Source organism: Loxodonta africana, chromosome 22 (assembly GCF_030014295.1).
Source record: "Loxodonta africana isolate mLoxAfr1 chromosome 22, mLoxAfr1.hap2, whole genome shotgun sequence".
In the NCBI taxonomy this organism is placed as follows: domain Eukaryota; kingdom Metazoa; phylum Chordata; class Mammalia; order Proboscidea; family Elephantidae; genus Loxodonta; species Loxodonta africana.
Genome location: NC_087363.1, coordinates 26,210,734 through 26,237,898, shown reverse-complemented (window position 1 = coordinate 26,237,898; position 27,165 = coordinate 26,210,734). Strand labels below are relative to the sequence as shown.

The 27,165-nt window shown below is 57.9% G+C and overlaps 1 protein-coding gene across 3 annotated transcripts; it reads right to left on the bottom strand.

The window, feature by feature from the left end:
* On the bottom strand, positions 1-26,800 carry ALS2CL (ALS2 C-terminal like). 3 transcript variants are annotated; one of them, XM_064274663.1, is made up of 26 exons: positions 26,749-26,800; positions 22,600-22,728; positions 21,582-21,780; positions 21,091-21,156; positions 20,475-20,640; positions 19,731-19,862; positions 18,842-18,961; positions 16,955-17,013; positions 16,749-16,815; positions 16,003-16,199; positions 14,141-14,206; positions 13,578-13,676; positions 13,317-13,478; positions 12,207-12,318; positions 10,244-10,321; positions 9,223-9,353; positions 7,465-7,638; positions 7,220-7,316; positions 6,663-6,820; positions 6,070-6,138; positions 4,956-5,129; positions 3,706-3,748; positions 2,585-2,646; positions 2,332-2,481; positions 1,941-2,037; positions 1-1,572 (listed from the first exon to the last, which is right to left on the bottom strand). In XM_064274663.1, the coding sequence occupies exons 2-26, from the start codon at positions 22,718-22,720 to the stop codon at positions 1,492-1,494; spliced, it is 2,880 nt and encodes a 959-aa protein (XP_064130733.1). In that variant the 5' UTR covers positions 22,721-22,728; positions 26,749-26,800; the 3' UTR covers positions 1-1,491. The 3 variants fall into 3 exon arrangements, with proteins under 3 accessions (XP_064130733.1, XP_003409953.4, XP_064130734.1); XM_003409905.4 differs by lacking the exon at positions 26,749-26,800 and having other exon boundaries at positions 22,600-23,620; XM_064274664.1 differs by lacking the exons at positions 1-1,572; positions 1,941-2,037; positions 2,332-2,481; positions 26,749-26,800 and having other exon boundaries at positions 2,597-2,877; positions 22,600-23,626.
* Between the last annotated feature and the right edge of the window lie 365 nt (positions 26,801-27,165).

Genomic DNA, 27,165 nt, shown 5'->3' with positions numbered 1-27,165 from the left:
GATTAGCATTCCAATGAGTTGCCAAAGACTTGGGTAAACGTGAACACCCGTGGCGTCCTGGATATACTTGCTCTTTATTAGTTCAAGCCCTTTCTGAGGATCTTCGTGGGGACTCCACATTTGATGGAACTAGAAAGAGCAAGTCTTGCCCAATGCTCAGGAGGCAGCAGCACCAGGAGGCTCCTGGATCTCTCCCATCCGCCCACGGGCTCATACCATCTCCGTAGCTCGTAAGTGCCACCTGAGGCTCCACCAGTCAGGAGTCAGCCTTGGCCTCACATGGCAGGAGTAGGCCTAGCAGACAGGCCCAGCTTGTCCTTGAGGACCCCTTCTGCAGCACCACCATGCCCCTGCAAGCCCACCCTCTCTCCACACTCCGTCCCCTGAATCACTTCAGAACACTGGCACGCTGCCTATTGTCACATCTCCTATTGGGCCAGAAGGAGCCCCTACAGTTCACCTAGCCCAGGCCCCTTGGAGTGGACAGGAGAAACTGAGGTCCCATAGAGATGAAGCTGCCCCAGGACCCAGCTCCTGAGCTTGTCAACCCCATGCTAGAACCACTATTTCAATAAAATCCTCCCCTCCCAAGGCATCTAAGCTCCCATTGGCCTTTGTCCTCACCACGCAGGGTCCTGAGCCAGAGATACAAATTGGTCCTGGGTAAGCTTGTAGGCACTGGCTGCCCCTCCCACACGCAGGCACGCAAAGGTCACAGGGCTTGCAGACAACAAGTCAAGCAATGTGGTTTTATTCCCCTCCTACCTGCTCCAGCACCACCATTTACATGATAGATAAGTGAACAGCAGTTCAGGGACCCCCACAACCCAGCCCCTCAACTACAGGTCACCCCACAGGTCAGGGTGGAGAGAGCTCTTCCTGCCGTGCAGCCCTGGGAGGGCAGCATGGCCATGCGGCAGGGTGGGAGGGAGAGAGGTGCCCGGGAGATCATTCATGGGAGATAGACAGGATCAATAGGGTGGTGGTGAGCAGCCTGGAACCTTCTGACCAGGGATGGAGAAACAGGGAACAAGACCAACGGTGACATGAAAATTTCAGTTACAGCACAAAAGGCTGAGGCCAGACTTCTGGAAGAACTCCAGAATTCAGCAAGATGGATACAGAGTCTAAAACTATAAACCTCCAGTCCACCATTGAGCAGATGATAGCTGAAGCCCTGAGAGGCTCAGTTACTTGGGAGCAAACCTTGGGCTAGGAAAAGCCAAGGGCTCCTCACTCCCAACCTGTGAGCTGCTGCAGGTCAAGGGACTAGTGGCCTAGAGAGCAACAGGGTAAGGGAGATGAGCAAATCACCTGGCCACGCCCATCACCCCTCACCCGCACTCAGGGCATCCCCTCCAAGAGCCGCCTCCAAGGGCCTGTCCTTCCCTCTGCCCCTTGGGCAGTGTAGGGCCGGCACAGCCATGCTTGCTCTCACAGGGAGTCCAGTGTGCCCTTCTCAGCCCTGCAGTCTGTCTGGGAGAGGCCGAGCTACCAGGGATCCCTGGAGTCCCAGCGGCTGGGCAAGTGGTGCAGCCTCATGTCTTCCTTCTGGATGTGCTCATAGCAGGACTGGTGGGAGAGAGGCTGGGTCAATGGTTCTGACCATTCCCGACTACATGTGGGCTCTGGGCCCAATACCTGGGTCACATATCCCGCCCCCACTTCCGGCCTGGACCAGCCATGTCTCCTACTCATCCCTCAGTCACAGTCTGCAAGGGAAGTGGGGCCTTGCCTCTCCTGTGCAGCCTCAGGATGCAGCCTGAGGAAACTGGGGTCCCAACAGCCCATGTCCCTCCCTGGGGCCTACCCCTCTTTTCCACAGAGCAGGACTAGGGTCTATGAGGGCCCTTCCCATGCAGACAGGCAGGAGTCTGATGGCGAGCTCCTCCCCCCGACCGAGAGCATCTCCGCCTCAGCCTACCATCTCTGTCCCTCACCTCCAGGGCTGTAAGCAGGAAGTCATACAGACCCCCCGTGTTCATGGGGTCCATCATGTCCCGGATCAGGTGGATCTCAGCTCCCAGATGCTGGATCCTGGGGAACATCCCCCCTCCAAAAGCGCGAGGGAGAGGGGGAGAAGAGGGCCCATCAGGGACAGGGCAAGCAACTGGGGATGTGTGGCTGGACCCTGGGTGTAGCCCCCACAGGACCTGGGGTGCCTCCCTCTCTCGGCCTCAGCTTCCCCAACTGTCTCCAAACACCGATCAAAGGCTGGCTCCAAACATCCATCAAAGTCTCCCGAGCACATGCTGAGTAGGGGTGGAGAACAGGGAAGGGCACTGACTACAGCCCCACCTCCCACCCAGGCTCCCGCCTGTCAGGGCTCACCGGGCCCGCGACACCACATAGATGAGCAGCGGCAGTAGGTCGTCCATGGGCAGCTTGTGCTCCCGGCCCAGCACCCGTGACACAGTGGCCTCAATTTCCCCGTATGTCCTCTCCAGCGCCTCCAGCTTCTCCCTCGGGTCCACCGTGGTGCTGCAGAGGGCCAAGGCCCTGGTCAAGGCTCTCGGGTTCAGTCCCGTAGGGGGGTCCCCAACACCGCTGCCTCCTGCCCCTGCCTCCCTGGGCATGGACTTACATGATCTTCTGCAGGCACTCAGTGGCTGACAGGAAGCACTTGTCTCTGACCAGGGAGTATCTCTGTGTGGTGAGGGGAGCTAGGCTGGATGGGGCCATGGACCCCCAACTCTGTCACCCCTCCTTCCTGGGTCTCAGGCTGGCCCTGAGCCCCTTGCTACCCACCCCTTCCCCTTCACTTAGCTCAGGCCCTGCTTGAGCTTCAGCACAGCCTTGGTCCTGATAGCCAAAGGCAGGTGACAGCTCCAGTGTAGGCCCCAGTTTACTCAAGTGTAAAATGTAGTAAATGGTCTCCTGAAGGTTGAGAGGATCAAAATGGATAACCAAACCAGTTGCTGTTGAGTCGATTCTGACTCATAGTGAGCCTATAGGACAGAGTAGAACTGCCCCATTGAGTTTCCAGGGAGTGCCTGGTGGATTCGAACTGCCAGCCTTTTGGCTGGCAGACACAGCTCTTAACCACTACACCACCAGGGTTTCCAAAATGGACAAAGAAGATAATAATCCTATCAGCCAATGGTCACCGGGCACTGCCCAGTTCTAAGTGCCTACATCAGTGGCTCTCAAACCTGAGCACAGGAGAATTCCCTAGAATGCTTGTTGGGACTGATTCCTGGGCCCAGCCCCTGAGTTTCTGGCACAGTAGGTCTGGGCTGTGCCCAAGAATCTGCTTTTCTGATAAGGTACCAGATGAGGCTAATGCTACATGCTTTGAGAACCACTGCCTCGTGTTTGGGCCCACTTCACCCTCACCACAACCCAATGAGGTGGTACCAATATCGCCTCTCTTTTACAGATGAGAAAACTTAGGCCTGGCTATCAGGTAGCTGTCCACCACTGCACAGCCAGGAAAGGCCTGCAAAGGGTGGAGCCTGTGTCTGAGCCTGGTCATTGTGGTCCATCAGCTGTGTAGTAGTTACAACTACGGAAACCTGGAGCCTCCTTCTGCACCTCTGCCTCCACCCAGCTCCTCCCCAGCCTCTGGCCAGCAGTCATGAGGCAGGGGCTCCTTGGAAGACCTGGCCCCTCTCTCAATTCCCAGAGGCCTCTAGGCAGCTGGAAGCCCAGCTCAGGGCTCAGGCCTCTCCCTCCCTGGAGCAGGTGATAGGCCCACCCTCTCACCTGATTGGTCGTCAGTGTGAGGTCCTTGAGGGGCCACAGGTGCCTGAAATTAAGAGTGAGACAGGAGGCTTTGATACAACGAAGGCACAGGGTCTGATGTCAGACAGAAAATGCCCTGTGTCGCCATGCCCCTCAGCAGCACCTTGCAGGAAAGGGGAAGGAGATGGGTCCACAATGGCACCTCTGAGCACAGGCCATGATGCCAGGGCCCAAGGCATGAAGACGGTAGAGGGCTCCCTGGAGGAGGCAGTCCTCCATCGGGCTCTGAGATGTGAGAGGGAGGGCAGCACTCCAGGCCAGTCGGCTGCAAGAGCACAGTCGCTGGTGATGAGGGCAGAGAGTGAGGGAGGGCAGGGCTGGACTCTGTTCCAGAGGTGATAGGGAGCCAGCTGAGCGATGTGCACACGGGGACGCAGCCGTCACCGCAACTTAGAAGCACTGCGGCGGCTGCAGCGTGGCAGGGGCATGGGGACAGTGGAGCAGGAGGCCAGTGTGAAGGAGGCAGCACCGAGCAGCAGAGTGTGGCGGGGAGAAGCTTGGGAGGCCGCTGGCAGCCAGGTGTCCGGCGTCAGATGGGCAAATGCAGAAGCATTCACCAAGATGGAAGAGGAAACAGGGTTCGAGAGGGTAGGTGGGGAGCGCTATCACTGGGTGACAAGGGAGACCCGTCGGGGGGAGGGGGCCTGAGACTGGCATCACTCATGGTGTCAACAGATCAGAAAGACGCTGGGTAAAAGGAGGCCCTGGGGTGCGGTGAACACCTGCCTGACCTTTTCTGGGAATAGCCCTCAGTTTCGGAGAGAGGCCTCCCTTCCCCCACTCTCAGTCCAAAAGCCCAGAGCAGGCAACTGGCCCAGCCCTCGTGGTGGATATTGAGGCAGGGCTGGCCAATATGAGCTATAGTCAGTGTTTAAGGGCAGACTCAAGTCCCATCCAGGGGCTCTGCTAAGCTGTCAGGAAGGTGCCAGCTTCCTATGGGGGCAGCTGGGGTAGCTAGCCTGGGGAGGGGGAGGGTATAAACCTCAAGTGGCAAGTGCGAGTCACCACAAGGGGGAGCCAGAGAAAGAAGGTGCTTCCCTTTGTCATGTGTTTGAGCACCTGGATTCAGCCACACTTAGGTGCATGACCCCTAGAGCTTTCTGGATATGTGAACCAATTCACCCTACCCCTCTTTTTTGCTGAGGGCAGTTTGAGTTGAGTTTAAGTTGCGCTGAGTTTGACTAACATGCAAAGGGGGCGGGGAGGCTTACTTCTGCACATCCAGGAATTCGAGCAGCTTGGTGTCCGGGAAGAAGCTCAGGTTGGTGATTCCCTGGCTGTAGAGACTGTCCTCCCGCTCATGAAGAAGCAGGTAGAGAGTGAAGAGCTCCGGGTAGAAGCTGGACAGCATGAGAGGCAGGACCAGTCCATGCACCTGCAGGTCCCTGAGTGAGAGAGACCAGGACAGGGTGTTGGGGTCAGCAGTGGGGTGTTGGGGGTGGGGATCATTACATGGGGCCACCCCTCAAATAGCCCACGGAACCTCTACCCCCACAACAAACAGTGTCCCTGTCTCCCTAGAAAGCCCTTTCCAACGCCCGTTCTCATTCATGCATTCTCTTATTCATTCATTGACTCATTCAATTGCTATCAGTTGGCCACCTCATTCTCTTACTTGACTTTCAGAACCAATATGGCAGGTGGGGCAAGATTTTGATACCCATTTGACTGGAAAAAAAAAAAAAAACCAGCGCCCCCGATTAGACAGGTGACTTGCAGCAAAGCTCTTAGTAGCCATTCCAAGCTAGCTCTGCCCCCTAGTTTGCTGTGTTTCCTAGGGCTCCAGAGGGAAGTTCTCCCTCATGTCTAACCCCATCTTCCATGCACCTGCAAAGCAGTGACAGAAAGGCCTCTCTGACCAGGAGCATCTCTGGGCCTGGAACCTGAAGGCACATTTTAGTATCTGGTCTCCAGGGACTGGGAGAGGTGGGGGCAGATTTAATGGCCCACCTAACTCCTGATCTCTCTGTTTTACCTCAGGCACATCCCCACCAGGCCTCAGTTTCCCCATCTGTGTGCAAGGAGGAGGAAGATGCCTGGGGGAGCAGCTCACTCTCCATTCACATGAGAGATGAAGCTGGGACGACACATTTAGAGCAAAGATGAGCTCTGAACTCTATGGCAGTGCCCCCCCCCCAGTTGCTCATGGGGCAAGGGTCATGGGTCATTCTGATTCACCAACGGTCCATGAACAATGTTCAGCCAAGAGCAAGAGCTTCCCCAACGCTTCCCCCAGAAGCACCCCTTTCCCCGCTACAAGGCGTCCCTGGAGCCCATCTGGGCTACACCAGCGGAGAGAACCCCATGAGGGCCTGGGTCAGTCACCTGGTTTCTGCCTCTTCCTCCTCCTCCAGGGCCTGACCCTTTCGCTGTAAGGCAATCTGCAGTAGACCCCTGCAAGCCAAGGAGAGAGGGGTGGCATGGCTTCCACATCCCACAGACTGGGGGGTCTGCCCTGTCAGTCACCAAAGGGTAGGCCAGGTGGACTCGGCTGCTCAGAACCATGAAACACAGGGTATGCAGAGTCCACTCTCAAACCACAGCAGTGAGAAGGTTGGAACTACAGAGCATCAGCATGGAAATCCTGGAATCCCAGCAACAGAAGGAACTGTGGCACCCAGGAGTCCTATCTGTAATATGGTTGATGGGGTCACAGCTCAGCCCAGGGCTGGAGATGGGGTCTGAGTCCCAGTCTGGGCTCAGCCTGGAATGGGGACAGAGTCCCCTAGTACTCTAGGTGAAGGCTATAGTCAGGCCCTAGGTATCATCTCCCCACCTTTAATCCTTTTGCTCACCAGCCCCACACTGACCAACCCACTGGTTCTTTGTCTATCCAGGCAGAGCTGACACTTAGAAAGGGGAGACCTCTGCCCCTCCAGATCACAGGGTGGCAGCTGTCCCATAGTCACCAGGCTCACCTGTAAGCAGCCCAGAGTTCCTGGGCATGCTGTTTCACCTCCTCCTGGGCCAACCCCTGCAAGTGCTTGTTGGCCCCAATGCCTGCGTACGTGGCCTGGAAGGTCAGCAGCAGTGTGCGGAGCAGCTTTCCCAGGGGGTGCAGTGAGTTGCTCAGAGCCTGGCCAGGGTGAAGTGATGCTCAGCTCCAGGGGCTGGAGCACAGCATGCCCAGACAAGACTCCCAAGACTGCCCCCATTTCATAGATGAGAACACGGAGGCCCTCTGAGAAGAAGCAGCCCAGAGGCCTGTCTCCTCCAGTCAGCATCCGTCCAGGTGGCAGTGAGAACGGGCTCACCCATGGCTGCTCACCCTGCCCCCGCCCAGGGCGCTCACCTTCCTGAGGTGTTGCTGCAGCCCTCAGGCTCCCAGTGCTGTCCCCACCCAGGGCTCTCATCTTCCTGAGGTGTTGCTGCAGGGCCTCGGGCTTCCAGTGTCACCCCCACCCAGGGCCCTCACCTTCCTGAGGTTGCTATAGCGCCTCGGGCTCCCAGTTTCGCCCTCACCCAGGGCCCTCACCTTCCTGAGGTATTGCTGCAGGGCCTCGGGCTTCCGGTGCCTCAGTAGCTCCTCCAGGATATCTTCGATACTGTCCCTGCTGTCCTCGGGGTGGGCCCTGGGTACCACACACACGTCCCTCACCTACGTCTGGGCCCAGGCCCTCCCTCTCCAGAAATTCTTCTCCTGGCCCACTCTGACCCCCAGTGGCCCTGACAGTGACCATTTGGAAGCTCCATGGAGGCACAGGTGCACCCAGGCCTCACCTCTCGCAACACAGGTACTCCTGGGACTTTCGCAGCATCCTGGAGCTCTGTGTGTGGAAGCCCAGCAGGGCCTCCTGCAGGTCCCCGGGGCAGCCGGCACGCACAAAATCCCGGAAAGGGCCGTACACACCCTGCCAGCGGCTCCCCACAGGGAAGGCGCCCAGGCCCAGCTGCCTGTGACAGAGATGGAGCTGAGGTGGCCAGGATCCTGTTCAAGCCCTTAGAGGGGTAGCAGTACTGGCCTGGCCCAGAGTCAGGGACAGGGAAGGGCAATGGATTGAGGGATGCAGATAGGATTGACCTCAAAGGCTCCAGGAGGAGAAAGGAAAGCAGAGAGGGACTGAGAGACTCTGCACAGAGATGGAGAAGAAAGACAGGGACACACAAAGATGGAGACACAAAGGCAGGCAGACCTGGAGAGCAGGAGCTGAAGCCCTAAATCCAGACAGTGGAGTTTGGGCCCGAATAAGGCCAGTGCCCAAAGCCAGGGCTTCCTCAGCCTGAGGACCCTTCTCCGCCCGCCCACCACACCAGGCTTCTTCCAGAGCTTGATCCACCTGGTCACCAATCCCAGGGATCTGGCTGTGTGTGGTGGTGGGGGGAGGGGGGACCTCTCACTGCCCAATGGAGTGTGACCTTCTTTGTCACACTCACAGATTGTCCTGTACTTGCACCACCTACTCGGGGCTGAGTCGTGCCCCCAGGGTTTGCCATCCACTCCCAGCTCCTGTCTTCTGGGCAGAAAAGCTCAATGGATCAAGAACACTGGAATGCCGCGACTGGTGGGGCCCTGGCTGCTTAGTGGTTACAAGCTCGGCAGCTAACCAAAAGGTTGGCAGTTAAAATCCACCAGCCACTCCTTGGAAACCCTATGGGGCAGTTCTGCTCTGTCCTATAGGGTCGCTATGAGTCAGAATCGACTTGACAGCAAAGGGTTTGGTTTGGTGGAATCAGTGCCTGGGACCATGCCCCATGAGAACCTAAAACCCACACGGAAGCCAAGTCTTCCTTAATGCACATAGCAAGCCGCCACTAGAACTACAGCTCTCCAGGGAAGAACTCTGTCCAATGGAAAAAGAAGTTTGCCCCCTCTCAAATCCCCCATGACAATGATGGTAATGCCACTTAACAAGTTTCCTTCTTCACCCTGGCTGCCAGGGAACTCAGAACCAAGCTAATGCTCAAACATAACTGCTACTGGGCCTATCTGCATCTCTTTCTTTTAAGCTTAACTAGCACTTTTATTTTGTTTTATTCTTATTTGTTTATTTTGTAAAGTGTCTTGTACCCTTCCTAGAAAAACCAGAGTCTAAGCAAAGTCTTGGCTCAGTAGTTAAGCGCTTGGTTGCTAATTGAAAGGTGGGCAGTTTGAACCTTCCAGTCGCTCCACATGAGAAAGATAGGGGTAGACTGCTTCCATAAAGATTTACAGCCTTGGAAACCCTGTGGGGAAGTTCTACTCTGTCCTACAGTGTTGCTATCAGTTGGAATCAACTCAACAGCAATAGGTTTGGTTGGATGTTTTTAAGCAAAGTCCAACAAATAGTATTTTTCTCAAGCTCCAAGAGCCAGTCTCTGATAGTTCGGCAGCGTGCCCTGGGCTCTCTGAACCCACTAACGTGCTGAGAGGAGTCTCAGAGCAGAGCCTGGTGAGGTCTCTCATGAGAACTGAGTCCTTCGGGGTGGAAACACAGACACACACAGACACATGCCCAGACAGGCTCCAGGATGCAGGGGCCAGATGGGCCAGGTTCTCACCGCTTACGGGTGCTGCTCGGGTCCGGCGGGAGGGCAGCTGTGTCCAGCACACCCTGTGTCTGCAGTCCACTCCCTGCCCCACTGCTGAAGGAGCCCTCCAGGGTGAAGCCATTGGGGAAAGTGACCTTGCCCTGGAAGCCGGGACAGGGAAGCAGGGATGTTTATCTGTCCACCCATGTGCCTGTCCAGCTGTCCTTCCATCCAGCCACAACAGGCCTCATGGTCCCTGTCCATCCTGGGTCATAGAGGCTAAGGACTGATGGATGGGCTTCCCACCATCTACCCTATTTGTCCCAACCCGAGGGGCTCACAGTCAGTCCTCCATCCCCACCAGAGCCCTCACCACCAACAGTTATGCCCACTGCCCAGGGCCTCATCTCTGCAGTGGAAGAGGGGGAGAGAAAGGGAGGAGATGAAGAGGAGGGGGCACACGGGTCAAAGTGGGAGGACTACCATGTGGGGCTGGGTGGTGCCATGGGTTAAGTCCAGAGATAGGCAGAGGCCTGGGGAGGAAGGAGGCATCCTTGGCTCTGGGGGAGGGTCAATTCCTTGCTGCAAGGGCTGTCGCATATATAACAGCCCTGGTCTCCACCCATCAGATGCCAGTCGTGTCCTCCAGTCATTATGAAACCAAAACAGTTCCCCAAAAGGGGCACAGGTGACTTCTGCTGGGTCGGCTCAGGCAGAAACATACTGGAAGGCGGTGACTCCAGGGACACCTGCCCAGGCACCCATTGAGGGGTCTTCCAGGCTAAGGGACCAGTGTGCGGAACATAGCCAGGAGAACACCAGCACCCACTGGGCCCATCTGCTCTTGGTTTGCTCCAGGGTCACATGGCAACTCTACAGCCGAAGCCATCATTTTACCACCCCACCCCATCTCCCCTGGATGTGGTGGAGGTAGGAGAGGACCTTCCCTGCCTTCTCCATCCCCTGCCCACACCCTCAGCCTGGGTCCAACAGGGGAGGTGACAGAAACCAGAAGAGGGCTTGGCAGGGTGTGGAGCAGGGTGGCCCTTACCTTCCCCACGAGGCTTAGGTCCCTGGTAAAAGTGCCTTCATAAAGGGAGTCATCTTCAGAGAGGAGGACCCCTGGGCCCTAGAGAAGGAAGAGGAATAGAGGGTTAGGAAGGACCAGGAGACTGGGGGTGGGGAGGGGACAGCAGGAAAAGGGGAGATAGGCATTGACCCACATGCAGGCAGGTCCTAAGCCCCATTGCACCTCCCAGGACTGTGCCTAGGTGGGATATCAGGCGTTGGCCCACTGAGCACCAGACCCATGAAGTTCATCCCTGGGTGCCCCTAAACTATACCCTTGGCTCTGGCTCCTCATCCCCAGTGCTCTTTCTCAGGAAGCCCTTGGGAGACCCTTACTACCAACGAATGGCTCAGGAAATGGTGGGTTTCTCCTGAGCCACCCCTGCCTCGCTGCCACTGACTCTGGGGACAGTGGAGCTGACCAGGCTCCCTCGTTGCATTGGCTGCCAGGAGGCTCAGAGCAAAACAGGACGCAATTTGTGTTTGACTCATTTCTGAGTCTATATCATGTGCCTATTCTTGCCTTTTCTTCCACTTTCCTTGTAGGCCTCCTTCGATCCTTTCTAGAACAAAGTGGAGCATAATACAAACAAACAAGCCATAGTAACAATAACTGCCATCAGACCAGAACCCTACTATGCACCAAGCACCTGGCAGGTGTGGGTGAGACAGAAGGTGGGTGCTGGAGCACCGAGGCTCAGGACACGGGAGGTTGAGTCTTTGGGCCCTGCTGCTCAGAAGCTATGTAGCATTGGGCAGGTTCTCTGACCTCTCTGAGCCTCACATTTGTCATTCCTACATTAGGAACATTGACTTCGACCTGCCAGACTACTGGAAGGATTACATAAGATCACACTGGGAGGCTTAGCCCCAGGCTAGGCATCAAGTTAGAGGCCTATAAATGGGTCAGCTCAGGCAGGAACATACCAGAAGGCAGTGACTCCAGGGATACCTGCCCAGGCACTGACTTGGGGGTATTCCAAACTAGGGGACCAATGGGGAAAGCACAACCAGGAGACCACCAGTACCCGCTGGGCCCAGGGCAATGTATCACTACACATGTTATTCTTACTACTTCATTGTGGCTTTATGATAAGTGCTATTAACCTGAGTTACCAATGGGGAAACAGGCTGGGAGGGACAGGGACTTGGCCAAGGCTAGTGTTATAGATTGAACTGTGTTCTCCAAAAATACGTGTTAACTTGGTTAGGCCATGATTCCCAGTATTGTGTAGTTGTCCTCCATTTTGTGAGTGATGTAGTTTTCGTATGTGTTGTAAATCCTAATCTCTGCCTGTGGTCTATGAGGCAAAATTAGTTTATGTTAAAGAGGATTAGGGTGGGATGTAACACCCTTACTCAGATCACATCCCTGATCCAATGAAAAAGGAGTTTCCCTGGGGTGTGGCCTGCATCACCTTTTATCTTACAAGAGATAAAAGGAAAGAGAAGCAGAGTTGGAGACTTCATACAACCAAGAAACAAGAGCCAGGAGAATAGTGTATCCTTTGGGCCTGAGGTCTCTATGCTGAGAAGCTCCTTACCAGGGGAAGATTGATGACATGAACCTTTCTCCAGAGCCGACAGAGAGAGAAAGCACCTCCCCGCCGCCCCCCTCCCCCGCTCCCCCGGAGCTGACACCCTGAATATGGACTTGTAGATTGTGAGAAAATAAACTTCCATTCATTGAAGCCACCCACTTGTGGTATTTCTGTTATAGCAGTATGAGATAACTAAGACAGCCAGGGCAGGTGGGTGGCAAAGCTAGATTCCTGCCCAGGTTTCAGCTTGCCCCAGCACCCAGGAACCAGCTGCCTGCCCCATCCACCCCTGACTGGCCTCAGCTCAGTTTCAGAGCCCCAGAGGAGAGGAGCTCCAAAATTGCAGCCCAGTCTTGAGTGCAGGGAGAGGGGCAGCTCAGGACATACACAGGTCACCCCACTCACCACCATCTTGTCCGCCTGGAAGAAGCCCTGGTAGCAGACACCTGCCTGGGTGACCACAACCCCCAGGCCATGGCGCTGGTCAGCCTGCCACATGCCGATATAGCGCTCGCCCCTGGGGGAGGAGGGGTGTGGCCAGAGTTGGATCTGCCCTCCACCCCCCCCATGCCAGCTGAGCACACAGTGACACATTTGAACCCACTCAACACAGACACGGGACAGGTGCAGTCAGTACCCCCAAGGGGAAGAGAAGATAGAGGAAGGCATCCTGGGAGGCTTCCTGGGGGAGGTGGCAGGAAGAACAGTTAGAGTGGGGGTGCGATACATCCATGGGCAAAGCCATGGAGATAGGAATGTAAGACAGATATGTAGGGACATTCCATGGTCTAGAAAGGCTGGAGGGTGCATGGAGTCACTGCAGGACTGAGGTCAGAGGGGTAGTCCAGGCCTCCAAGGTAGTCAAGGACCTGGGCTTTGCCCCCTGGCTGGGAGAGCCTGGAAGGGTTAAGTCCTAAGATGGGACTGATCAGGGCTCAGAATCATGAGGAGGGGGCCAAAGTAGAGGGGCAGTCCTGCAATCAGCGAGGCCTGGGTTCCCTCAGCCTGTGCTGCAGCAACAAACGACTGAGTGGACAGGAAGTGAGGGGCGGAAGAGAGACTCTGGGGTTGTACTTCAGGAAGCCTGTGGTACATATCTGAGACAATTTGGTCTGTGAGGGTCCTGTCTGCCCTTCAGGCCTCCAGGATAGGATCCTGTCCCCTCAGACCCCAGAGCAGGGAGTGTTCCCTCAGACCCCAGGGCAGGGCTATATCCCCTCAGACCCCAGGGCAGGGCATGTCCCCCAGACCCCAGGGCAGGGCTGTATCCCCTCAGACCCCAGAGCAGGGCGTGTTCTCTCAGACCCCAGGACAGGGCTATATCCCCTCAGATCCCAGGGCAGGGCATGTCCCCTCAGACCCCAGAGTAGGGCGTGTCCCATCATACCCCATTGTTGGGCATGTCCCCTCATACCTCAGGGCAGGGCATGTCCCCTCAGACCCCAGGGCAGGGCCTATCCCTTCTACTCCTTGGCTGTAGGGCCATGTCTCCTCCGTCCTGAGGGTGGTGCTCACCTGTCTCCATCCTCCCCGATGCCATAGCCACTCCTCTGACCCCGCTCCCAGTGGCCCGTGTACTTGTAGGGCAGCGGGGTGTGCGGGGCACCCTCAAGGACACCAAATCCATGCCGCAGGCCTGCCTGGAAGTAGCCCTTGTACACCTCATTGGTGCTGTACCTGGAGAGAGTCAAAACTGCCGAGCCTGCCTCAGAGAACTCAGCCCAGAGAATATGCCCACCCCAGGAGCCCCCCTGATCAGGCCAAGGGGTCACTTACTCACAGATGCCGTAGCCACACATGCTGCCTTCCCGCCAGTGGCACTTGTAACAGTCGAACTTGTCCTCAGTGGCCTGGGGTACCAGGCGGATGCCAAAGCTGACCAGGTGTGGGAGGGCAGGGTTGGAAGTCACTCCTGGGCCACCTCCCTGGGTAGCCCTGACCCGAGACACCCTGCCACACCTCCTCCATGCTACCCGAGTGTCCCTGCCTCCAAGGAGCCTTGTCAGACTGTGGGGAGAATCTCAAAGGGGCTCAGCCCCTCTCTTCTTCCCGAGGGCCCTTCTCAGGACACCCCTCCCTCCATCCTATCCCCCATGACCCTGGGAGCACCTTCTGGTCCTGCACCACCTCCCTCCATGACCTTGAGCTGAGACCCACCCCCTACTCAGGGCCTTAGTTTCCCCTTCTGTACAATGAGCGGGGCTGAACCAGATGGTCTGTAAGTTCCTGCCTGCACTGGGAGTTTAGGATGAAACCAGGCTGGTAACCACAGCAGAGGAAAAAACCACTCCCTTGCCCACCACACACACTCCAGCAGCAACCCCAGCCAGCCTTCTTACCCATGCTCCAGGCCCTGGCAGAAATCCCCCACATGATTCTGCCCATCCGGCCACTTCAGAGTGCCCCTGGAACACAGACGAGGTGCCTGACAGACCCATCCCTCAGCAAGAGGACCCCAGCCAGCCTTAGCCACAGACTTCCCTAAGCCCCGAGTGCTCCCTGGACTGGACTCCCTTGCCCCCACCAAGTACTCTTGTCTGAGCCTTAAGCCCCCCACAGAAAGCCCCCTTAGCCCTTCTTTATTCCTGGCACAAGGGCCCCAGCAGCCTCATGAGGCACACCCACCATGCCCTATAGGGAGAGCCCTGGAGATACCCAGATTCCCTTTTTCTCTTGAACACCAGGAAGCTCAGAACTAAACTGGGAGTTCAAGCCAAATGCTGATGGTTTCTACCCATCTCCTTTCCTCTGACACAGCATTGTTTTTTCTGTCTTTTTGTCCATAAGCCTTCTCAAGTTCTTTCTGGAAATAGGTAAGATATTAAAAACTAACAAGTGTGCTTAAGAGTATAACCTTGGCGAGTTGACTCAATTTCCCAAGCTGTAGTATAGAGTGGGGTCGCATGTCCTCTAAAGGCCTGCCTGCTTTGTGAGGGTCATGCAGACCTGCCATTGAGGCCGGCTCACCCTCTAACCTGCCCTGAGGCTGTGGGCAAGTCATGCCAGTGTCTGGGACTTAGTTTCCACATCTACAAAGTGGGGTGACAACTCTCACCCAGGGGGTCCTTGTGAGGATCGATGGAGACAGAACATGGGCAAATCATTTCCACCACCACCAGACAACGCTCCATAGTTACAGAATTATTCTCCATGATTCCTAGAATGGAATGACACCTGCAGGCCTATCACCCGTTGTTTGCCCTATGTGCCCTAGCATCACCATCATCAAGACTATTTGGCAGAATTGGGTAGTGCCCGGCTACCAATACTGAAGGTTTTGATCAAAGATTCCATATAGAAGAATCCTGATCAAAAGGGAGGAAATGCAGAACAGAATTTTAGATTCTCATGGAAGCCAGAATGGAGCCACTGAGGCTGGATGAGCTTCTGAAACTACTGCCCTGAGATAACAAACCAAAAAACCAAACCCAGTGCCATCCAGTCGATTCCAACTCATAGCGGCTCTATAAGTACACCAAAAATACCCTCTGAAGTCTTCCTTAAACCAAACAACGGTTTAGCTCAGTCAGTAAAGAATGCCTACCCTGAGCACTGCGCTGTTTTAAAGAACTGTCTATATGGGATCAGACTGACAACAGTAACTCGAAAGATTAGGTAAGAAGCTTAGAGGCAGTGAGTTTATGTAACTGGGAAGGAACAATTCAGAAAAGGAGGGTGAGAATGGCTGCACACCTAGAAAAACGGAATCAATATCACTGAATTCTACACGTAGAAATTGTTGAATTGGTTTATATTCTGCTTTATATATTTTCAACAACAACAAAAATAAGATAAATTATTTCTTTAGAAAAGGCTAATATTTGGCATACACTGGTCAGGCCCTGTCTAAGTAGACTTAAGAGAGGCTCTGGGGACAAACCAAACAGACTCACTGACCACAGGAATTAACAGCCTTTGCTGTGTGCCCTGAGGCAATTGGGTGTGTGCGGGTCCTGTCTGCTCCTCCGAGCCCAGGTCTGTATTTAATCCTCAGGACGCCCCCATGAGGTGACCACTGTTAACAACCCTGTTTCTCCAGGTAGGACAGTCAAGGGGCGGCACCTTGCCCAGGACGCGCAGCTGAAGTGGTCAGCACAATCCAAGAAAGGTGGGCAGGGACCATCATCCCCATTTGGCGGATGAGGACACCAAGGCCCAGGAGGAACCCTGCCTGGCCCAGCCTGGAGCCCCAGTCACTCACTTGCCATGGGGCCTGCCCTGGCACCACTCGCCCTCGTAGGTGGCCTGGCAGAGCCGGCCCTCCACATGGAAGGTGTACGCTAAGCAGCGGCAGGCGGGGGGCTCGGGCGGCTCCGGGCCCGCCCCCAACACTGGGAAGTCCTTCTTCCCGCGCAGGGCTTGGCGCACGGCCTGGGTCACCTTCCACTGCCAGACCACCTGGTGGGGGCAGGGGAAACACAGGGCAGGTCACTGGTGCTGGATGCCTCTCCTGCAGGAAGCATTCCCGCGTCAGGCATAGGCTGCCGCCGGCTCCAGAAGCCCTCCCCCACCCAGCTCTGTCACTTGGGGGAACCTCTAACCGCCCCACACTGCTGCCCAGGGCCCTCCGTCCAGGCCTGAGATCCCCAGCTGCAGTTTCAGGGCCTGCCCAGAGGGGCCGGATGAGACCACAGGACAGGGATCAACACAGGCCCAATCCTGGCTTCATGGCAAAAAAATACCCTGTTCTGTACAGGATTCTGATGCCTGACCCCAGGCTGACCCTTGACCTCAAGCTGACCTAACCCCTGACCCCAAGCCAACCACTGGCCACAGGATGACCCCTGAGTCATGCTAACCATGAGCCCAGAGGCCTGGCAGCCCCTCACCCTGCACTCCCATGGACCCATCCAGGGTCACACACTCCTGCCCTCCTCCCACACTACCTGCCCCCTTCCATCATTCCATTTGACCTGCTCCTCCAATTCACCACTCACCCACACTCACCTGGCCCTGGGGGTCCTTGGCACAAAAGGAGAACTCTTCTTCAGGTGTAAGAACTTGAAACGTGCACCTGGATAGAAGGAGGTGATGGGTAGCCCCAGCTCTGTCCAGGAGGGGTGGGAGGGCCCAAACCTGAGCCCTGGGCTGTGGGCACTGTTCACAGAGATGGAGGGAGGGAAGGCCTGGGGGTCAATGGAGGGGGTGCTCACCCGTCCTGCCCAGGATCCACCCACACCAGCTTCAGGTCAAAGGTGTGGGCGTGGTGGCCCTAGAAGAGGACAGAGCACAGGCATCATCGGGAGCCCAAGTCCGATGCTCACCTATGCCTCTGGCCCAGGCTTGCCCCCAAGCATCAACCCCACCAATACCCCCTGGTAGTTCCCCAGGTTGCTAAGGTCAGCATCCCAGCACTGAGTCCCTCCCCCTCCCCCCAGCTTATTGCTCATCTCTGGGGCATCTCCTCCATTTCCTCTCCCATCCGATGCCAGGAACCGGGATCAATAGCACCATTCTTCGGTTCATCATCCCTGCTGGAAACCTCTCTAAGGCTCCTGTGCCTGGAGGTTGGAGTCCACACGGCAGAGCCCCACATTCAAGACCCACACAGGACATCCCCGGCACAGCCACTGCACCTCTACATGGCGACTGCACCCCTGCACGGCCACTGCACACCTGCACAGCCACTGCATGCCTGCATGGCCACTGCACACCTGGATGGCCACGGCACACCTCTATAGCCACTGCACCCCTGCATGGCCACTGCACACCTGTATGGCCACTGCACCCCTGCACAGTCACTGCGCACCTGCATGGCCATTGCACACCTGCATGGCCACTGCACCCCTGCACAGTCACTGAACCCCTGTGTGGCCACTGCACACCTGCATGGCCACTGCAGCCGTGCAAGGCCACTGCACCCCTATATGGCCACTGTACCTCTACATGGCCACGGCACCCCTGCACGGCCACTCCATGCCTGCATGGCCACTGCACCCTTGCACGTCCTTGATCCTGCCCCCAACTCTCCTTCCTCTCAACCTTGGCTCACGCTGTTCCTTCCACCTAGAGTGCCAACCCCGCCATAACAGCCAGACTCATACCCCCTTCTCTGGGAAGATTTTGTGTAGCCCCCCTAGCCAGGCCTAGGTAGGCCAGTCAATGCTCCACAGGCACAGAAGGCTTCTTGGAGGAGGCAGTGTCAGGCCCAGGCCTAAAAGGTGAGGAGGAGTTTGCCAGATGCAGCCCAAGGACAAGAGTGGGGCAGGCAGAGAGTACAGCACGCACACAGGCCCGGAGGTGGGAGAGGGCTTGATATGTTCAAGGGACTTAATCTTCAGGGTACCTGGAGCACAGGGAGTGGAGGGGAACTCAGGCTAAATCAGACCAACCCCCAAACCAGGTGTCCCGAGACAAGAGCCTGGGCCGGGCAGTAACATCCCTCCCAGGCCCTGGTCTCCTTGTCTACAGCAGAAGGGAGTTCCGGGCTGGCATTCCAACGGGGCAGAGAAGACAGTGCTACGGATACCACAAGGGCAATGAATTCAGCGGGGGCTAAGCACAGTCAAGGTTACTGGCCAAGTAATGATTCCCAAACCCCAGGCCTGGCTCCCTCCTGACCTTTGTAATGCCGAGGGCCCAGGCACTGCTTCCCCGTGGTACTTCTCCCTACAAGCTTTGCACATGCCCTAAATGGTTCACCCACCCCTCCTCTGCCACTGCAGGCCACCTATGACCCCGTGTCTGAGCAAGAAGGGAACTGATAGCTGTCTGGCCCCTGCTGTAGGACAAACTCACTAACAATTATCCCCATTTTTCGGACGAAGAACCAAGATGAAGACATGTATTCAAGGACGCCAGCTGGGAAGGATTGAAGCCAAGATGCAGCCCACGCTCCCTCAGGAATGGCACATGGGTGATGGCATCACACTGGTCATGGCTCCCGACTGATTGCCCCACCCCGGCACCTGGCCTTTCTGTCCCCCACCAGCTCTCCAAGCCCAAGTTCTCACTCCCAGCTGGTTGTCCTTTTCCCACTCCTTCAGCCTGACCCCAGGAGCCCACTGTGGCCCCAAGGCCTCAGGGCAGCCCCATCCAACCTGCAGCAGGACAAGGGCGTCATCAAAGAGCAGCACACGTTCTGCCCGCAGCGGGGAGACCATCACCGCCACATCCTGGCTGTCCTGCAGGAGCCGGTGAGCAGGGCTGCAGAGCACATCCTGGTGGGCAAGCGGGAGGGCAAGGCTCAAGACCTCCTGTCCTGGAAGCTGCCAGCTGCTCTACCACCTGGCCCACCTTGGGCACTGGAGGCTGAGGAAGCTGGCCCAGGTACAGCAGGGCCCTGCCCGCCCCTCTGCACTACAGATACCTCCTGGAGGCCTCCTCCAGTGGACCTGAGCACACCCCAGGCCAGTGGTAGGCACAGGGCTCAAGCTACAGGGCCCAGGTATGGGGGGGTCATTCCTGGTCACTCCCAGCAGGGCAGCACATATTCTCTCTCTTAAAGCTTCACATTGTCCACCCTGCCTCACCCCCACCCACATACCATGGCCCCAGCCAAGCCCCCACCAACTCTCACCCAGGATTCTGGCAATTCTTGCCCCTCTACCTGTCCTCCTAATTCTCTACCCTGAGCCTGTTATGCCCTCTTGGGGCACAAGAGACTCTTGTCCCTGCAGAAAGAGCACAGGTCACGGTGGGCAGTGACAGATGTGATTGTTTGGCAGTGACGGATGTGGTCTGAGGTGGGAGTCTGGCTGGCCATTGCTTCCCCAGGGTCAGCACAGGACCTGACCCAGAAGGTGCTCAGGAAATGGACAAGGAAGGCTGGACAGAGGGACCTCACAGGCCACCTGGGTCAGCCACCCCCTCCTCTTCCAGATAGGGAAGCTGAGGCACGGGGAGTAAAGCAAGAAGCTTGAGCCACGCAGCAGGCCCATGTGTGATGTGGAACCTTGTTCCCTGACCACCCTTAGGCCCCACACTCACCCTCAGCCGGCTGCTCAGGGTGGCCCAGAGAGCCTGTGTGGCCACTGCCTGGTCCAGCGCCTGCCTCATGAAGGACTGTAAGTTCCCAAAGAGGGTGGCTGCATGCACCACCAGCTCCCGGGCAGGGTGATGCTGCAGGAGGATGGGCAGCCAATGAACCCAGGGGTAAGGGACAGCATGTTGGAACCTTCCCCAATCTATGATGGCTGCCCCAGCTCTGTCCTAGTCAGGGGACATGAGACTAGGCCAAAGTTCACCCCTCTCTCCCTGACAGTTCTTGGTGTAGGGGGATGCTTCTAGGGGAGTCAGGACCATTAGATAGCTCCCCGGGCTTGGCCCTGGGCCATGAGTCTTCACACCCAGTACAAGATTCCGCATCTGCTCTCTGGCTTTCTGCTGGCTCCACCAGGGCAAGGCCATGTGCCTCAGACCCCCCCAGGGCAGAGCCATGTCCCCTTAGGTAATCCAGAGTAGGGCTGTGGCCCCCTCAGACTCCCCAGAGCAGGGCCAGGTCCCCTCAGATAACCCAGGGTAGGGTTGTGTCCTACCCTGCACCCAGGGAAGACTGTTAGCCCCCCAAGGCCCTCCAGAGCAGAGATGAGTCCCTTTAACTCCCCATAACAGGGCCACATCCCCTTGACCCTGCAGGCCTCCTGAGTACGGGGTGGGTTCCCAGAGCCCGGGCTCCCCATATGTTGCAGGCATGTAAGAGGCACTTGGCCCCCTGTGGCTCCCTGTACCCACCTCCTCAATGGTGTCCCCAAGGCTCAGCAGGAGGAGCACGTACTGCTGCACATGGCGGGCAAGCGGCTGGTGGAGGGCCTGGACCAGCACAGGGCCCGTTGCGCCCTCCGAGCTCACGTCCAACAGGAGCTGCCGCAGCACCTTCCGCTGGCCCCGCCAGTACTCACTGGGGTGGGGGGGGGTCACACATCACCGTCACACTCCCTCCTCCATTCCTGCACCCACCACCATTGCCTCCCTGCCCTGGCTAACGCCCCGGGACCCAGGGCCAGGTCCAGCTCCCAATCCTCTCTCCTATCAGACAAGCACAGTGTTCGAGTCACTCCTGTTGGAGATTTAGTAGTGATATCTCAGGGTCTGGGAGGATCATTGATTATAACCAGCACCCCTGAGCGGCAATTACACCTCCTTCCCTGCCCCAGAGTCATCTGAGATGTCTGAATTCTGCTCACAGCCCCACTAAGCCACCTCTCTTCCTCTTCTGATGTGGAGCAGTGTAGAACTGTCAGAGCCCGGAGAGATCCAGGATGAGTCAAGGGCTGTGACACCCACCGGACTCCCCAGCCCCAGACACCCCCACCCGCTCAGGGGCCCACCGTAGCACCCTCATGCTCACCTCCTCCTCTTTGCTGCCTTCCGAAAGGCCTGCACCACCATGCAGCTCGTGTAGGACTCGATGTACCTGCGGGCAGCATGGAGGACCCCTGTAAGCCCCACCCCAGCTCCAAACCCAAGCCCCTGCCCTTCTTCCTACCCACTGAGCAGCTGAGGCCCTGAGGGCCTGGCCCTAGGCACTGGTGACCTCAAGTCCTGACCCAAATAGACAGTTCTAACTACAAAGTCTCCCTTCACTGGGGGACCCCAGGGCTTATGAGGCCCTGTGGTGCCTAAGCCCTCCACCAGACTTGCCATTAAGCCCATGTGAGCCCAACCCCAGGTAAGCCCTGACCCCAAGATGAGCCCCCAGAGCTAAGCGCCAACCCCAGGCTGAACCCTGACCTTGGTCTAAGCCCTGACCCAGTTTCAGCGCCAACCCCAGGTGAGCCCTAACGCCAGGTGGAGCCCCGATGCCAAGGCCAAGCCCCAGGCCCTCCTTGGATGCCTTACTCCATGTGGACCTGCAGGACATGGTCAGCGCCACGCAGCAATAGCAGGGTCTCCAGCCCGACGGAGTCAGGGTGGCGTAGCCTCTCCTGCAGCGAGTGCAGGCTCTCCTCCGTCACCTCCCAGAGCTGCTGGGAGCTCCGGTGCAGCTGCTGCAAGAGCTGCAGACACTCTCTGCCGCGGGCGTCCGGGGGCTCCGGGCCTGGGGCGGGAGCACAGCCACACCATGAGGAGGGAACAAGGTCTCTCCATCCCCCGGGGAGCACACGGGGCCGGGGGTGGTCACACAGAGGCCAGCAGCACCCACAGCCCTGGAGCTGCAGCCAGGGTCCTGCATCCCTGGGATCCTCAGACAGGGCTGGAAGCAGATATGTCCCCTTGAACTTAGAGGGGAAGAGGCGGCTGGTGCAGTGGGCAGCACCCTTGAGGGGCAAAAAGGAGCAAGTGTCCACCTCCTCACTAAATAGGGACTCAGCATATTGATCCCCGCCCTTCCCATGTGTCTGGGTTTCTTTGCCCCTGGACCCCTAGGACCCAGAATGTGGAGTCCATAGGGGCATTCAGTCCTCTGCCATTTCACAAGGGTATAAAGAGAGGCCCTGCGAAGAAGGAGCCTGCCCCTTCCAGCTTTGTTTCCAAGCTAGAAGCCTTCCAGTCAGGCTTTTCCTGGCACCACCAAATGCCCTGGGTGGGAACAAGATAAGAACTCAGGCAGAGGGTCATCTCCAGGACTGTGATCCAGAAAAGGTGGAATTTGGTCTCCACGTGTTGTCAGGTCTGGGTTAGGATGTGAGTTCATGGCCTGGCCCTCAGGGTCCCTTTGAGAGGAGAGCAGCCAACAATGGTGGCTGGGACCTGGTCCCATCAGAAGATACCAATGCCAAAAGTCACCACCTCCACTGGAAGTTGAGAAGGCTGTGGCTTTCCAGGAGGCAGCCAACCTGCCCAAGCAGGGTAGGACTCCTGTCCCTGGGACTGTTCCTGCATCCCCCATCCTCCCCGCTGGAGAACCTGGACTCACCAGCCGAGAGCAGGGGCTGGAGAACGAGGCTGTTGATGCGGGCAAGGGTGGCTGAGAAGACCTCCTCCAGCCGCAGAAGGGCTCCCTCCTCAGGGTAGCACATGGCCAGGGTGTCGGACATGGGGCCTCCTAGATGGGGCACAGGTGAGAGGTAGACAGCACTGGCCCTTAGAGGGGCAGGGTCAGTGCCATCCTTTCCAGGATAGGTGCCCAGAAGCAAGGCCATGACTGTCCCACGTCAGAACTGAGCAATGAGCCTAGGATGTCTCAAAGGGGAGCCCCTGAACTATCTGCGGATGCCCTGTCCTGCCCTTGGCCTGGCCTCTGCAGAGGGGAACCTAGAGGATTGGGAGAGAGGGCTAAGAACTGCCAAGGGAAGCAGATGCTCACAAAACCCAGTTCTGGCCTGCTTACTGTGCTACTCAAACACCTCCCATGGCTCCCCAGTGCCCAGAGTAACATCTAGGGGTGCTCTCACCTAACGCTTTCCCTATCGAGTCTCTGCTCAGAGACATCACAGTCTCTGGAGTCAGGGATATATTGTCAGAGGGACCCAGTCCTGTCCTCAAGACTGTGGCTCAGGGCTTCCTGTCACCCAGTGGGGCTATATAAGCAAGGAGAGGGCTGGGGAAGCAGGGGGTACCGGAAAGCTTTCTGCTGGGCATGAAGGACAGGCAGAGGAGGGCAGAGAGAAGGCCACAGCATAAAGGTGCAGAACCATGAAAGCAAAGGCTCCTGGGTGTGAGGGCCCTGCCTCTGCTCTAGGCCCACCATGCAGCACCTTAATTAACTGGCCCCAGAGCTTGGCCATAGGGAGCCATGGAGGACTTCAGAGCAAAGGAGTGGCAGGATCCAAAGGTGGGCTGTGAGAGATGGACTTATTGACAGACGCAGAGGAGATGGTGCAGAACAGTGAGAGGGAGAGGCCAGTGTAGGGAGACCTAGACCCTCCATGCAACCTGCCAACCTGGCTGAGTCTGCTGAAGGGTCCCATTCAAGAGGTGGGGGCCAGTGGGGCTGGGCCAGTGAGCTTGAGCTGCCCTGGAGTGGGGGAACCTGTGCGCAGACAGGGATCACCTGGGAATGCAGTCTCCTAACTGGAGGGAGGGGCTGCCAGGGGCCTGAGCTCAAAACCGCCCCCACAGCCAGGCTGCCGCCCACCACACCAGACCTTGGTGTCTTCACTTGGCAAAGGAGATCATCTCCCCAGAGGACCTGTCCAGACTTCTCAGGGTTGAGCCAGAGGGTCTTTTAGCCCAAAACCCTCAGACTGCCTCTCCCTGGCTCTGGCACTCAGACTCTGAGGCTGGTATGGGGCAAGGGACATCATCGGGGCAGCCCATGACAGGCAACTAAAGATAAGCAGGCAACACAGGCAGACCCAAAAAGGGCAAAGGGAAAGGAGTCTTACCTCCCTGTCCCCCTAAGGTATCCTGACCCCAAAAGTCATCCTAGGCTCCTGGCAGAACCTATGACATCCTGGGAATTGTCTCTGGGGCTGGGCAGGGTGAGGCAGGTGTCTCAGAATGCTGGCCAAGGGCCAGGGTCCAGGCATTCCTGCCCCTCCTTTCCTGCCACTGCTAGGGCAAGGGCGAGGCCGAGGGAGGGAGAGGCAGGAAGGGAAAGCTGCTATAAGCCCAGCTGCTGCACCCATCTTCTCTCTCTGCAGGCCCCTGAGGCAGTCCCAGCCCCCAGGGAGGCAGGGGGCTCCAGGTCACCCAGACAGACCAGGAGAGTCCAGCGCAAGGAGCAGGGGAGAGGGAAGTATGGCCCAGACCCAGCTGACCCTCCCCTATGTCTCCAAAAACTTCAGGAATGGAAAGGTCCCTCGGGGGTGACCTTTTCATCCTCAGCTGACAGTCAGCCAGAGGTCTGGGCTGAGAGGCAAAGACACCCAGGGCTGGCCAGAGGTGGGAGTGGAGGAGGCGGGGACAGTCAGGATGGGAGAGGTTAGGATTCAGATGGGGGAAGGAGAAAAGAAACTGCAGGAAATAACTGGCCAGGTGGGAGGCCTTGAGCACTAGCATCCCCCACTGTCATGTGGGTGCAGGCACTCCCACCCCACCCAACACGACACCCCAGGCAGGGTGCTCCCTGTCCCTGGAGAGTCCACCTCAGGCTTCTCTGCTTCTCCCCCATGGGGCTGGCCCCTGCCTGTTCTGTCCCCAGGGGCATGAACGGCCGCTTCCCCTGCCCTGGACCTATGGCCACACCTCAGTTGCTGCCCGAGGAAAGGCTTCTGACCTCCACACAGCCATTCAGCCCTGGCCATGTCCTGGCTTATCCACTGTCTATTATTCCTCTCTGGGCCACAGCCACCTCTTCTATGAAAGGAGGTTCAGCTAGAGCAGAGCTTTGCAGATTATTTTAATCCCCCTCAAAAGAAGAGACTGGTCAAAGGGGGGCTGGTCTGGGTGTGGGGACCTGATCCTCAGCTTTCCCTACCCTCGAAGTGGCCCTGGGGCCCCTCAAGGTGAGTCATACAGATGCAGGTTAGCAGCCACTATTTTGGGGCTCTTCCAGGTCTGTGGCCCAAAGAGATCTCTAACTATGGGAAACTGAGTCACACTCCCCTGAGGAAAGGCCAGAAGTTAAGCATAGCTGGTGGGGTGGGGGAAAGGGGTGGGGTGCGGGGGGAAGAAGGCTGCAGTTGAGGCTAGGCAAACTGATCTAGTGGCCCCAAGGGGCTCTGCTCCCAGGGCTGGGGCACTTCGGGCTTCATCCTGGAGGCAATGGGGAGACTGCGAGGGCAGGGACAAGGAGTTTGCAGGAGTGTACGTGTTGTGGGGCAGGTGCTAAATCTTAATATGAGGGAGACCCAGCAGGAGTATGCCCTTCCCAAGCTCCCAGTTTCTCCTCTCAACCCAGCAACCCAGCCCCCTCTTGTCAAGTGCATGGCCTCTCATTCTCACCCTCCCTCCCACCAGTCCTCAAAGGCTCCTTAATGGCAAGCTGCACATGATGTACACATGGGGAAACTGAGGGCCCGGGAAGGACAGGAGAGCCCAGAGACACTATCTGTAGAGCATGCGCAGGGCTCGGATGCAGCCTCACCAGGCTCGCATCAGCTAGGTGGCTCAAGAGAGGCTGAGCGTCTCACCTGAGGGCACACAGCAGTTCCTGGCAGGGCCCAGACTCCTACCTCATCCCCAAGCTCCTTGATGCTCACCATGGGGTGGGGGTGAGGACAGAACTGGCCAGTCTTGGCTTGCCCAGGTGAGTCAGCTACCTGTCCCTGTGGCGATCTAACCAGCAGCCAGACCTGCTCTCTCCCCTGCATTCCTGGCCTCTGTCCACACCTGGGTCCCTCCCAGAACGGTCACTGAGGCCTCCCCCTGCCCTCTCCCAGGCCTGGCACCTCAGCCGCACCCTGTCATGGCACCCACTCTGGTATTTCCTGGTCTGGACAGGCAGAGAAGCTCTGTTTGCTGTGGAGGCTTTTCTCCTAGAGGCCCCTTGATCAACCAGCACACCCAGTGTTAGACAGTGCAGAGAGGGCTGAGCTGTCACAGCTGCCCCTGAACAGTCCCCACCTAGGCCCCTCCCCTCAGCACCTCCGTGGCTCCCAGCATCTTGTCCTAGACTCAGGCATTCCACCTCCCAATCTCTCCGGTAGGGTACGTCACCGCTTTCCTTCCTCTTCCCGCCTAGACACACGCAGGAGTTTCCCAAGCCCGCGATCCTGCTCCAGCCGCGTCAGATATTTGCCCACGCTGCTCTCACTTCGGGCAACACCACCTACTAGCTTTCTCGGTTCCAGCCCTTCCGCCCTGCCCAGCCCGGCGTCACCTCCTCCTGGCAGGCTGTCAGCCTGGGTGAGGCTCTGCAGCCCTCGCACCACGGCCCGGGCCAGGCCTCCGGCACTGCGCTCGTGCGGCGCGCGACCCCGGGGTGCTGCCCTGCGCCACCCCTAAGCCTCAGCCGCTGACCCTGGGACAGGGAGGACGACTCTGTGAAGTCCGCGGGAGCGGAGAAGGGGTGGTCTTCCGACCAACTCGGACCTCCAGGTGTGAGTCCCGCAGGGTACTGAGGAGTCGTGCGGCGACATCGACCCGGCGGTCCGAGGGGGCAAGAGCCCCGAACCGGAGTAGGGAGGGCGCAGAGCAGAGGACCCCGCCCACAGACGAGCGCCCTCCATCCCGCCCTTACCTGCGCGACGCCGGTGCCCCGCGGGGCGTCCCAGTGTGGCTCCTCGCTGGCCGCCGCCCCCACCCTCTCCCTGCGCCCGGCGCCGGCCCCGCCCCCACCCGGCCGCCCCGCCTCCGCTGTGCTGGGGGTGGCGGGGGGCCAAGGGGCACGCCTCGCTGGAGGCGGGACGCGGAGCCAGTCCGCCCCGGCGCCCGAGGTCCGGCCTGAGGTGTCCCTCTGGCTTCCTCCAGCGTCTCAAGACTTCTGGGACCCAGAGGGTGGAGGGCGAACAGGGGAAGTTTGGGGGCTTGACCCTCTGGCTCCTCCACACAACACACGCACCCAGGCTCCCTGGGCGCCTGTGCCGCCTTGCTTTCCCTACAAGTGTTCCGAGGAGAGGGCTTTTCTCGAAGGCGGGCTCGTTTCCTTGTCCCAGCG

Bases quoted from the DNA above. Each gene is read 5' to 3' on its own strand.
- ALS2CL (XM_003409905.4), bottom strand. From the start codon at position 22,825: ATGGCCTTGCTTCTGGGCACCTATCCTGGAAAGGATGGCACTGACCCT. The intron at 17,014-18,841 runs GTTGGATGGGGC...GTCCTCTTCTAG, and splicing joins ACGCCCTTGTCCTGCTGCAG to GGCCACCACGCCCACACCTT. The intron at 13,677-14,140 runs GTAAGAAGGCTG...ACACCTGGTCAG, and splicing joins TGCCAGGGCCTGGAGCATGG to CTTTGGCATCCGCCTGGTAC.